Source organism: Mesoplodon mirus (genome assembly GCF_964341445.2).
Source record: "Mesoplodon mirus genome assembly, chromosome: 5".
NCBI classification, from domain to species: Eukaryota; Metazoa; Chordata; class Mammalia; order Artiodactyla; family Ziphiidae; genus Mesoplodon; species Mesoplodon mirus.
Genome location: NC_138980.1, coordinates 67155074 through 67167614, shown reverse-complemented (window position 1 = coordinate 67167614; position 12541 = coordinate 67155074). Strand labels below are relative to the sequence as shown.

General features: G+C 47.2%; 1 protein-coding gene across 6 annotated transcripts; it reads left to right on the top strand.

Moving 5' to 3' along the window:
* Positions 1-226: 226 nt before the first annotated feature.
* Positions 227-12337, top strand: PURA (purine rich element binding protein A). 6 transcript variants are annotated; one of them, XM_082620608.1, is made up of 2 exons: positions 227-288; positions 6933-12337. In XM_082620608.1, exon 2 carries the CDS (start codon positions 7077-7079, stop codon positions 8046-8048), a length of 972 nt encoding a protein of 323 aa, XP_082476734.1. In that variant the 5' UTR covers positions 227-288; positions 6933-7076; the 3' UTR covers positions 8049-12337. The 6 variants fall into 6 exon arrangements, with proteins under 6 accessions (XP_082476734.1, XP_082476732.1, XP_082476730.1 ...); XM_082620606.1 differs by lacking the exon at positions 227-288 and adding an exon at positions 796-1090; XM_082620604.1 differs by lacking the exon at positions 227-288 and adding an exon at positions 796-1224.
* Positions 12338-12541: the final 204 nt, after the last annotated feature.

Genomic DNA, 12541 nt, shown 5'->3' with positions numbered 1-12541 from the left:
TAGTTCTGCATTTCGCCCTAGCATAGCAATTTATGAAAATTAACTCGTCCCTTTTACTGTCTCCCTCTCGGCCCAAGGACGCATAAATAATATTTATCAGGGTTTTGTCCTTAGTCACAGTCCCTCAAAGGGGCCCAGTTTCACCTACACTGCGTGGGAGGCTGGGCAGCAACCCCACGCTTCCTGTCAAGGATTCCTGGGGCTACAGCCTGAACGTGGTCTAGCCCTTTTCTTCTTTATGCTAATTCTGCCCTTCTAGCCCCTCTCGGCGGGCGTCTGAAGGCCAAGGTGAGACCCTCCCGGGAGATGAAAGGCCTGTCGCCCCCTAAGAGATGCGGGCGGAACGGGGGCGCGGGGCAGGGTGACAGGGTGGTAGCGACACTGACAACGACGCTGAGGGCCCTAAGTTGGAGCTGACGCAGGCCCTACAGGGTTCCCTCCCCGCCTGAGCCTGGCTTCCGCCCTCAGAGCCCAACAAGGGAGAAGTCCTCCCGGGGGCGCTACCGGCGGTGAGTGGAGGAAGGGCGGGCAAAGAGGCCGCAGGCAGCCCCTTCCTCAGACGCGCCTCAAGGCCTGGGCCGTGGGCTGTTGACGCGCCAACGGCGGGGAGGGCGCGCGCACGCGCGAGATGGGGGGCGGAGGGAGCGCGCTCGGCGGCCGCCGCCGCGGCAACTGAAACGGAGGAACGCGAGGGCGGAGGGCGCGAGCCACGGGAGGAGTGTGGGGGGGAGATGGTGGGTAGCGGGGAGCGCGCGCTGACGTCGCCCGGAGTCACGCACGGAGCGCCGGGTTACGCGCCGACGTCTGGCTGCCACGACTTGCCGTCTGCGGCGGCGGCGGCAGCGAGCGGATCCCGCAGGGGAAGGAGGAGGAGGGAGAGCCGAGGGGGCTGTGAGTGAGCGGGAGAAGCAGGGTGTGAGCCGGACTTGCCAGCGGGAGGGAGAACGAGTGAGAGCCGAGCCAGCCATCCGAGCCGCCTCCTCCTCCTCCCCTCGGCGTCCCGCCCCCGCCTGCCAGCCCGCCCTTCTCCCTCCTCAGCCGGCAGAGCCCGAGTGAGGCGCAGCTCAGCTCGCGCCGCTGTCCAGGACAGGTGTGCGCGCGCGCGCCCTCCTCCCCTCCCCCTTTCCTCGCGCCCGCCTAGCGCCTGCCTCGCGCGCGCCCTCCCTCCCTCCAGCCCGCGCCCTCCCTCACCTGCGGCAGGACAGCGCCCGCCCGCCCGCCCGGGTAAGCCCCTCGCGACCTTCTCTGCTGCCACTGCCACAGCTTGAGGTGCCGCCCACCTTGTCCCCTCTAATTGCCCTCTTATGCCCCAGGAATAATTACTGTAGCATTGTAGACATCCCCGCACCCTTCCTCCGGGGACCCTGGTAGTGCAGCAACGCGCCCCCCTCCCTCCGGAGCGCACGAACGAACGAACTCCTTCCCACCTCCAAAAAAGAAGAAAATCACACGCCCCTTTAAAAAAAAAAAGCAATCCTACCTCCTCTGGCGCTGGAGACCACCAGTGGTGCCGTTTGCTTAGCAATGCCTGAGCCCCATTCCCCCTGACCACCTTTGCCTGGGGCCTGGGACAGTTCGCCAAATCTGGCCGACACTCCCTGTACAGCAACCCTGGCAGGAGGGGAGAGGAAGGAGGCTTCTAGGCTCCACTACCAACCCCTCCTTTCCTCTGTTCAACCCCCGCCCCACCCCCGCAATGCATACACCCTCCCAGTATGCGTTGTAAAAATAAAAAAGAATACACTGGTGCTGACAGCGCAGACGAAGCCAGGCCCAAAGATGGGTGGCCCGAACAAGGCATTTTTGCTGCCCCACAGAGCTAGGTCAGCTCCACAGTCTCCTCTGCCTTTGTCCGAGGGCAAAACGGACGGATGTGAAGTTAGAGGGTCTTCCCTTTGAGCGACGGTAGGCCCCGGCAGCGGCTACGTCTGTAGGGGAAGGGACCCCAACAAATATATTTGTCTTGAGCCTGAACTTGGATAGAGAAAGGCCCAAGAGTCCGGCTGGGAAAACTTTCTTTGGTTCGTTGCTGTCTACCCCTGAATAAATGCTACTTTAATTTCCGTTGTCTCTGCGGGACCCTCTTGAGGCTTCTAATTCGTTCTTATCTGGGGCCCCTTTACGTTTCTGTCGGGCCAGGCGCTTTTGGACAGCTTTTTGCAGCGGTGTCTCTGCTGGTGTCCCGTGTCCTTGGAAGGAAGCCCCAGTGCTTTATAATAGGCTGAATTTGGTTTGACATCTTTTGGTAGATTGTCAGAGGAGAAAAGGAATTTTTTGATTACTTCAAGACCCTCACTGTTCCCCGCCCAAACTGACGTTTTCGAATTGCGGCTTTGAAAATTGGAGTGTTGACTAGAGTGTGGAGAGAGTTGCTGATTTCATTCCTTTGGGTACTAGTAAAACCATTTAAGAATCAGCCGAAAGAGAGAGAGCTGTTGACATTTGCATCGGTTCTGTTTGGACCTTTTGGGTACATAAAATGTCGGGTTCTCTGAATCTTTTATCGAATTTAGAATGTGTGCTACATTTATTTAATTCTTCTGCAAATGCTTAAAATAACATTTGGGGAAATGTGAGGATTCTATCACATGGATTGTTCTCTTCAGATTTTAAATGTTTAATTCATATCTTTAACCCTAAACATTGAAATAGCATTGGAGAGGCATAATTTTAAAGATTAGATGAGCTATAGAAAGGGAATAGACTTTTTAAAAATGGTCGGTGAAATACTATTAGTCGTTGTTGTTAAATGTTAAGATTTACTTGAGAGTTTCCCTTAATTTTCCTGGTAGCTAGCCACGAGAAGAAATGGGTAATTCCTCCACTTTGAACAGTTACAGTATAACATTCCAGTTAGTTTTAATAATTTGGGTATTGAAGATAATTGTCTGATTTAAGACAGGCATTTAACCTAAGTAGCACTTGAAAACACAAATTCTAATGTTTTTGCTTCTCTTTTATTTGGGAAATCTGTGATTCTGTGAAATATTAATGAGCGTATTGTTTCTGCTGGGAACTCCGTAATCAAAAGGGTTTATTACCCAGAGGTAGATCCCCTCTCTCCAAGTTTATTTTGTAAATGTGTGTGTTAATTTTTACTTTTAGAATTAGATTACTTCAGACTCACCCGTATTTCAGGCTGAGGAAAATGAGGTTTTTCCCTTCTTGTTCAGCCTAGTATCTGTTTCTCTTGTGAACAGTTTTTGTTGGTAAGAGTTTGTTAAAGATGTAGAGATAGAGGGATTAAAAATAAAGCAATCTCTATTCTCCTCGAAATGTGTGTGTAGTGTTAATAAGAGAGCACACTAAATCTAGAGACGTTTATTAGGTTTTAAAAATATAAGCAAACTTTGAGGAGGAAGGAAATATTTTTTGATAGTTCTTTCATTTACACAGATATTTTGTGCATATTAATATATTTCGTTTTCCCTTTGTTTTTCCTACATTGTATTGAAATTATAATTTTAATTTTACAACTATTTGGTTTAAAATGACAATGCAAACATCTAGATACTAGAACTGGCTTTTCATTTACCAAGTTAGCATATTGTTTTGGTAATTAACAAATAGCTAGGTGTGTTTTTAAATCCACAACTTTGCTAATGGATTTTCAATGTTAGGATGCAAATTTAACTTTGAAGTTCTGTTTAAGGTTAAACTCTTTGTTTTAAGACTTTTCTCTCAGACTGCCTTTTAAGGGTACTATATTCTGTAGCCTACGGAAAGCCGCCTTTCACCACCCCCTCCATTCTGACCAAAAGCCCACACTTACAGGCTTACTCTGAAATAAACCCTCTTGTTTGAGTAGTGAAAATGTGTTAAATATCCTATTTATCATTGTATTATTTTGGGAAAGGCATTATTAACCTTGTTTGCTTTTAGATACATTTATAAAGTAGGCAATAAGCTAATAGATAAAGGCAAAATTTTATACATATATAATAAAAAGCATGAAATAAGTAAGAACATATTTATGTGGAGAGATCCAGGTCTCAGTTGTTTACTGATTTGAGCTTAAAATTCCCAGTTTATGCGTGCAAATGATATTTAACTTGTGTTTTGTCTAGAAACTTCATCAATTGCCTCTGAGCTGGGGAACTAAGAACTCAGTTCCTGGTGACAGTCACTTTTTCAGAAAATCAGGGCATTCCCAAACTCAAACCAATTCAGAGCTCCTGGACATAAACGTTTGGGACAGAGGGCAAGAAATTTAGACTCCAAAGTTGGTTCAAGAAGGCGGGCAGTTTCGAGCCCTACTTTTTTGTCCTGGGGGAAGCGATCATTAGCATGGAAGAGTGACAGGGACCGGCAGGCACGTGCCCCCTTATCGCAGCCCCACTGGCCTTGCTGCTTTGAGTTCTCCTGAGGGGTCAAGGGCTTGGTTCAGCGCGAAGTAAACCCTTGAGGAAGAAGAGCGGCTCTTCTAGAGCGGTCTTAACCAGGGCGTAGTAGTCTCAGCTTACAGGTGGAAGCGTAATGCCCCGCCCAGTTTTGTGCGGAGACCCTGCCACTCAGCCTTTGAGACCCTGTTTGGGGCCGGGGTCTATCCAGGGTCCTGATCGCTACCGTGCAAACCTAGAGGAGCCGCCGCTTCTTACACATGTATTTCTGTGTGGTGGGAAGTGCACCAACAGTTCCTGTATCTCCTTCCCGACAGACTTGGGGACAGGGGAGGGAGTGCAGAAAAATCAGCACTGAAAGGGTACTACGCGGTGCTAGAGGATGACCCTAAACTAAGGGGAAGTTCTTTATGGGGCCCAAAATCTGGATTTCTATCTCTCACAGTGGGCCTCCTCTTCAGGGAGCCATTTCAGGGACAGCTGGACAGGTGGGTGGTTCTGAGGCTGGTTCACAGGACTATCCCAGTTTTCTTCTTGGGAGCCAGGGTGCTCTGCCCTGTTTCTTCCTCTTTAGCGGGAGGTAGCAAACGTCAGCCCAGAGTTGAAGTAGCTAATGCTGGGTTGAATGGGACCCTTGCTAAGAGAAAAAGGTAGCTGTGAATACTTAGCAGGCAGGTTTGCCCAGGAGATGAAGGGATATATCAGGGGGCTTTAAGGTCTCAAGCATTGACAAAGCTTATGCCCTGGGCTGGTCTGGGTTTCTTTATCATTAGTCCTCTCTTTACCCCTCTCTTTTCCAGGAAGCTTGGGCAGCCAGGTACTCAGATGTCTTGGGAGCTAAGAGTGAGGGAGGCAAGTCTCCTTACTTTTGGGGGCAGGGGTTGGGGGGTATTAAATGGGAATGGAGCATACAGATGAGATAGGTATATGCTTCTCAGGATGGAGGCAACAATCCATGCTTGAGAAAGCCAGGAATAGGGCTGTGAGGTCTGTATCCCCTAAGCCCCTTGCAGAAGGTGATGGGGAGCATGTAGGGTCATAGGCAGGAGGTGCCCTGGAGACAGGCCTTAGCTTTCCCACAGCTGCTAGGACTGCAGACTGCAGTGAGGGAGTATGAACATTTGCTATCTATCTGGAAGAAGGAAAATAGGCCCTAGTTTATGCCTCAGATCTAGGAAGAGAGAAATCTATTATTTCTGAGCCCCTTCCTGAGACCAGAGAAGACCCCCTTTAGCTGTCACTGGTTTAGCTGTCATTGGTAATGGTCGGTAACCTAGCTGTCTGCCTAAAAACCAGCGATCATTTAATGTTTTACTTTTTGAGAGATGGGGGCTCTCCTTGACACTTAGGAGTTTCTGGGAGGAGGAGTAAAAGGGGCGAGCGAACCTGCGTTAATGAATCCCGTAAGGAACTGCGTTTCCCAGGAAATTCCTGACATTTTTAGCTCGTGAATTTCCTAAAGCCTGCTTTTCTCTTCCATCTGGGTCCTTCCAGAGAGGAAGAGTGGGCTAGGGGCTGAAGGCTCGGCAGGGCCTGGTTTATCCGCAGAGCTGGCCGGCAACCCAGGCTGGGCTCAGCCCTGAACAGGGTGCCCCCCTTCCCCAAATCTCAGAAGGAGGAGGGGGAGGCAGGCGGGCAGTCGTTGTCCCAAAGGGGGCTGGTTGAAGGTTTTGGGGTGAGTGTGGGGTTTCTTTTTGATTGTTGCTTGGGGAGAAGGGCAGAGCCAACGGGAAAAGGCACTGCGGGCACCCCAGCCCTGGTGCGGCTGCCGTCCTCTGCTCGGCTCCCCCCTGCCGGTGAGTGCGCCCGCCCGCCCGCCCGACTGTGCGGGGCTGCGGTTGGGGGGAGGGGGGAGCGGGATCATCTGAGGCCAGAGCCGCTGCCGTGCGCGGGGAGGGGGAGCGGCGGGAGCGAAGGGAGGGAAGGGCTAGGTGTCTGGTGCTCCGCGCCACTGCTGCCGGCGCCCCGTCCTCATCCCTGGCAGCCCCTTCTGCAGCTAAGGTTTACCGCTGCACCACCTCTCCTCTTCCTCGCCCGCCTCTGCGGCCAGGGCTCTGCGGTAGGAGACAGTCCAGTCAAGTGACGGGTGGGCCTGTCTGGGTTTGGATCTGGGTCTGGATGGGGCCCGCTGGGGAGGGGCTGGCCGTGACTTGGTGTCCCCTCTCTGCAGCGGGCTCAACTGCGCTGCGCGGGCCCCTCCCCCCACATCTTCTTTGGGGTCACTGGAAAGCAGAGCTCAGGCCCATTCCCTGTGCTTAGTATGGCAGCCCCCTTCTCACGCCAGTCCCCCAACTCCCCGGGCCGAGGCCGCTCAGGGTCTGGCCAACAGCGACAGCCACAGTGGTGGCGGCAGTGGCGGCAGCAGCTGCGACGCGGCGCGTTCTAGTCCCCCCCCACCCCAACCAGGGGTGCGGGGTGAGGGCCGGTGGGTGGGCGCCGCCTGGCGGGCGGGCGGATGGGGGACTGGCAACGGGGAGGGGGTGCGGGTCACGTGCTGGCGGTCGGGTGGGCGCGTACAGTAGGGCGCCCGGCTACTGTACTGGGGAGTCAGTGCCCTGTTACCGGGTCTCGTCTGTCTCGTCTCTCCCGCAGATCTCGCGAGAGTGGCTGACTGGCTGTGGGGGTTGCGGCGGCAGCAGGCGGAGCCGGGGAGGGAAAGCAGCGGCGGCTGAGGCGACTGAGGCGGCGGCGGGCGGAGCGGCAGGCGGCGGCAGCGCGGCGGCGGAGCGCAGCATCATGGCGGACCGAGACAGCGGCAGCGAGCAGGGTGGTGCGGCGCTGGGCTCGGGCGGCTCCCTGGGGCACCCGGGCTCGGGCTCGGGCTCCGGCGGGGGCGGTGGTGGCGGCGGGGGCGGCGGCGGCGGCAGTGGCGGCGGCGGCGGCGGGGCCCCGGGGGGGCTGCAGCACGAGACGCAGGAGCTGGCCTCCAAGCGGGTGGACATCCAGAACAAGCGCTTCTACCTGGACGTGAAGCAGAACGCCAAGGGCCGCTTCCTGAAGATCGCTGAGGTGGGCGCGGGCGGCAACAAGAGCCGCCTCACTCTCTCCATGTCAGTGGCCGTGGAGTTCCGCGACTACCTGGGCGACTTCATCGAGCACTACGCGCAGCTGGGCCCCAGCCAGCCGCCCGACCTGGCCCAGGCGCAGGACGAGCCGCGCCGGGCGCTCAAGAGCGAGTTCCTGGTGCGCGAGAACCGCAAGTACTACATGGATCTCAAGGAGAACCAGCGCGGCCGCTTCCTGCGCATCCGCCAGACGGTCAACCGGGGGCCCGGCCTGGGCTCCACGCAGGGCCAGACCATTGCACTGCCCGCACAGGGGCTCATCGAGTTCCGCGACGCTCTGGCCAAGCTCATCGACGACTACGGAGTGGAGGAGGAGCCGGCCGAGCTGCCCGAGGGCACCTCCTTGACTGTGGACAACAAGCGCTTCTTCTTCGATGTGGGCTCCAACAAGTACGGCGTGTTTATGCGAGTGAGCGAGGTGAAGCCCACCTACCGCAACTCCATCACCGTGCCCTACAAGGTGTGGGCCAAGTTCGGACACACCTTCTGCAAGTACTCGGAGGAGATGAAGAAGATTCAAGAGAAGCAGAGGGAGAAGCGAGCTGCCTGTGAGCAGCTCCACCAGCAGCAGCAGCAGCAGCAGGAGGAGACCGCCGCTGCCACCCTGCTACTGCAGGGTGAGGAAGAAGGGGAAGAAGATTGATCAAACTGAATGGAACCCCCCACACATGCATACACACACACACACACACACACACACAGAGCCACACACAGAAAATATACTGTAAAGAAAGAGAGAAAATAAAAAGTTTAAAAGTTTAAAAAAAAAAAAAAAGAACTGTTAACTCCAAGGGAGCACCACCCACAGAACCTCCACCAACTGACAGTTTCTCTTCTTGACTTGCCACCCATCGCTGGATGTTGTCCACTTTATCCACCATATAAAACAGTAAGCAGCTGCTAAAAACAAAAAACAAAAAAAAATACAAAAAGTAATAACATTATATGAACTGTGTTTCCTACTTGATTAAAAAATATAAAGAACTGAGTGTTTATTTCCCTAATTAACCAAGAACTTTTGTACACGTTTAAGCTATTATTATTAAAAGTGTTTGCAAAATGGTCAAGATTATAATATTGCTGAATTCTATAAAAGTCCTTTTCATGTTGAGCTAACATTTGACTTTAGCACAAAAAAGAGATATTTTAGAACACGTAAAATAATATTTTTAGTTTTTTCTCATTTTGTTACCAAATTTCAAACCTTACATGGAGGTTATTATAGTATATTTGACACCCTATATACCTGTGATTAGAGATGTGTATATATATGAGGGCTAGGCATGCTGTGTGTCTGAGCTTTGTCTAAATGTTATGCAGAAGTTTGTAGAGTTAAAGGTACGTAGGTTAATTCATGCAAGGTAAACAATAAGTGCTCTCTTTTATACAATATGCATTGCATCTGGACCTTAAACATTTAAAAATGGTCAGTGAAACTTCTGTGAACATGAAGAAATTATTAAAAAAGGCATTTAAATGAAATTTGCTAAGTTGTGATTTTTACGGTTGGAACCAAAGTTATTCAAGTAGTAAAAGAAAAAAGAGAAAGAAAGAAAAGGAAATCTCCCATAATATTTTTCTGCATTTGTTTGCTTTGACTGAGTAGGCGTTTTGTCATTATTGTGTATATGAGATGTACTTGTATCGTTCATAATATATTTTTTTTATTATGTGTAGAAAGATTTTAAAAACTAACGTGCAGCAATTTCCAGTGAACCTGTACTTGGACATCAGGTAGTGAGTCTATTTGTGGTCACTAGCACTGTCTCCTAAACTTATAAGAGGTCTGAAGCTATCCTTTGATTTTTGCCAGTGCTATTAACTTATGTAGACCCGTTAAAAAGCAGAGCAACACAATTATAGTTATCCTACTGAGCCATGGATTCTGAGCTTCATTTTAAAAGTGAAAGCCAAGTTGGTGTATGTAAAGGATTTCCATGTAGCTGTGGTGCTAGTTATTACTGGCTACATTATATGCTAAGTGTATTTGTGTTCCCCAAGTGTACAAGCCTTCTATCAAAAGTATGTTCTATAACTCATATATTCAAGGTGTAGGGTATGAAAATGCAAAGCTTAGGAGAGCACTTTACTAAGCTGGTGTCCTCCCAACTGAAATTGTTTGTAACGATAGTCTTTTACAGGTTTTCATTTAAAGATGTTCGTGTGCTTTTAATTGACAACTAACTTCTTGCTGCTGTATAGTAAAATATTAATATATTTTTATCATTAAACTGCTGCATGACTATCATCTTTGAGTGAAGAGAAAATGTTATAAAAAAAGATGCCTTAAACAGTACATTTTGGTTTGGAATTCTGTAGAAAGTATTTTGGTTTAAAAAAAAATGGATCTTGTCTGACATAAAGAGTTCTGGGAATGGAATTGTTTTCTTGGCAAATCCAGCCATATAGATCTAACTGCTGTATGTAGAAGACACCACCTGTAGGAGCTGGAAGGTATCAGTGCTTCTCACATTGTAAAGCATTGGCCTAGGAAGGTGAAACAGTTGTCTTTGAAGGATTTTTTTTTTTCTGCTGGTTCTTTGGGTTTTGATTTGGTATTTTTAAGCTCCCTGGTTGAGTGTGTTGTCTTTGAGATCTACTGTATGTGTTGAATAACAAGCTATTTCCATTGTACTGTGCATTTTCCCATTAAATTGTTTGCTTTTAATATTCATACAATGTTTAATATGAGGTGACCGTACAATAGTTAGGAGTTTCTTTACTTACAAAATCACTGGAAATGATTAAATTGCTTTTCCCCTTCCCCCAAGGTGCATTTTTCTTATTTCCATATAGTAAAGTTGAGCTTTTACAGTGCATAATGTGACATTTGGAATGCTTATCAACTGCATGTAAACATTAATAACCTGCACTTTTTTGTCTTAAGGTTTGTTGAGCTGTTTTGTTCACTGTACTTTAACTGTGATATGGAAAAGACTGCATTCTCTGTGCTGTTACTAGTTAGGAAAGAGAATTGCTTTGATTTTGTCTCTTGTTTACTATAGCTTCTTAAAGTTAAGCCTTGTACTACAGGTTGTTGGAGTACTCCTAGATCAGTGTTTCATAGTAGCCAGCAATAAGTAGTGCAAGTCAACAAAAAACACAGCAAACTTAGGCAAAGTGTCCTTTCTTTGAGATGCGAGTTCTTTCATGAGGTTTTCTTTAGGGTCCGAGTTACCTAAAGTGAAGCCTTTCTTAGCTATAGACTTCAGATTCTGCTTGGAATCCTACCGGATCAAGAAGCACATGTATTGTGCAATTGTCTTTACACTATAACAGTTAAACACAATCTTACTCAGATTTTGAAACCAGTGTCTGAATTATGGTCAGTGGGTTTAAAAAGAAATCCACATGCAGATCTTTTAAGACTTCTTAAGACGTGATCATAGAAAAGACAAATGACTGTAAAGATGCTCTTTTTTTGCATCTCACTTTACCTCCCCAAGTCCCCTCCCAACCTTTCCTTCTCCCCTCTCCTGTTTCATCCTTTTCCCACCCTTCCCCCCAGGTGCTCGGTACTTTACCAAGGTTCTATATCTCAGTGTTTTATGTTGGAGTTTTTCCTTATTTTTATTTTACTAGTTGGTAAACCCTGTTTGTGCTGAAACAAAAAAGGAAATGGTATATTTGACCATATGTTTTATTCATAGAAGACAGTATGATCAAATGTGCCAAAAACACGTAAACAAAACTTAATTCATGACAAGTATGCCTTATTTTTAATGATCTGCTTTGTCTTACAATTAAGGTCCAAGAGCTTGGTTAAACTATATTATTTGCCTAAGTATAAAAGAACACTTGAAATGTATTGCGTTCTTTAAAATGAGAGACATTGTCAAGTAATTTAATCCAGAGATCAGCCACCAGATTTGAAATGCCCATGTAAGTGTGTGTGCTTAGTGTTGTTTGTTTTTTTGGGTTTTTTTGTTTTTTCTTTTAAGTCACCAAATCTTTTTTTAAGCTACTTTTTATTTGTGCCTCCTATTTATCATGCTGATGTTGGAAACAGCAGTCATCCAGCCACAGAGGGAGCTAAAGTTAACTAACCAGAACTGTAGAAATCATTATACATGCCTTTGACAACAAAGGAAGTTCATAAGAAAAGCCATGTTGGCTTTTCCTCCACTAGATACAGATTGGAGGTAGATGAATATTTGCCAAATGGAAAAAAAGACAATGTGAGTCAGGAAAGACAAACTTTTCCAGCTTCTCAAAAGCCATGGAGAGTAGAAACCAAAACCAACAGGGAAATAAAAAACCTTGAAAGTCTCACTTTCTAGTTGTCCCATTCAGGGGTTGAAATTTGACTCAAAGTGAAAAATGTATCAATGTGTTTTTTAGGTCTTCACATCTAGAGATGGATAACTATTCCAGTTTGATTTTTCAGGTAATGGAGAAAGCTGCTAGTAATTTTAACCCCTGCCTAAAGAAGATAATTTCATTTGGGAGCAAATACTTGTTGCCTTGAAAAATAGCACTGTAATAGCCTATGATAATTAGTTATAGAATAACCTTTATCCCTTTTAAACTATGCAAATTATTAAATAAGTGTAAATTAGGACTCAAAGATAGTTGATTATATTGCAATCAGATGGCATTCACAAACTTAACTGGAGCATATACAAATAAAATCTATTAGTCTAAGAGTTTTGTATGCTAACAGAAAAATATAATTTAGCTACCTATTCTAAAAATGGTGAATATTATTAATATTGTACAATAGGACTGGGAAGACTGCCTCCTTTTTTGAAGAGAGAGATTAAGGATTTTTATAATTGTTTTTCATCAAATTTTAATATTTTTGTCAAATTTTTAGGTATTTAATTTGTAAAACAGTTTGCTTTGTACTGGCATACAGAAAATAGGGTATTGATTTTAAACTTTTTGAAGCCAAGTGATCAAGTACATTTGTAATAAAAGTCAATGGATCTATATCAGTTGTACTCACTGTTTTCATTTCTTATACTTATTAATATAGGAATGCTGTGCTTTTTCTGCAGGAAAACAACTAAATTTGGGTGGAAGGGAGGGGAAAAGATAAGTCTGTCGATAATAAGAATCTGGGTGGGTACCATGGCCCAAGTACTTTATATAATCTTTAAGTCAGTTAAGATTTGGTATATTGAAAAAGATGTA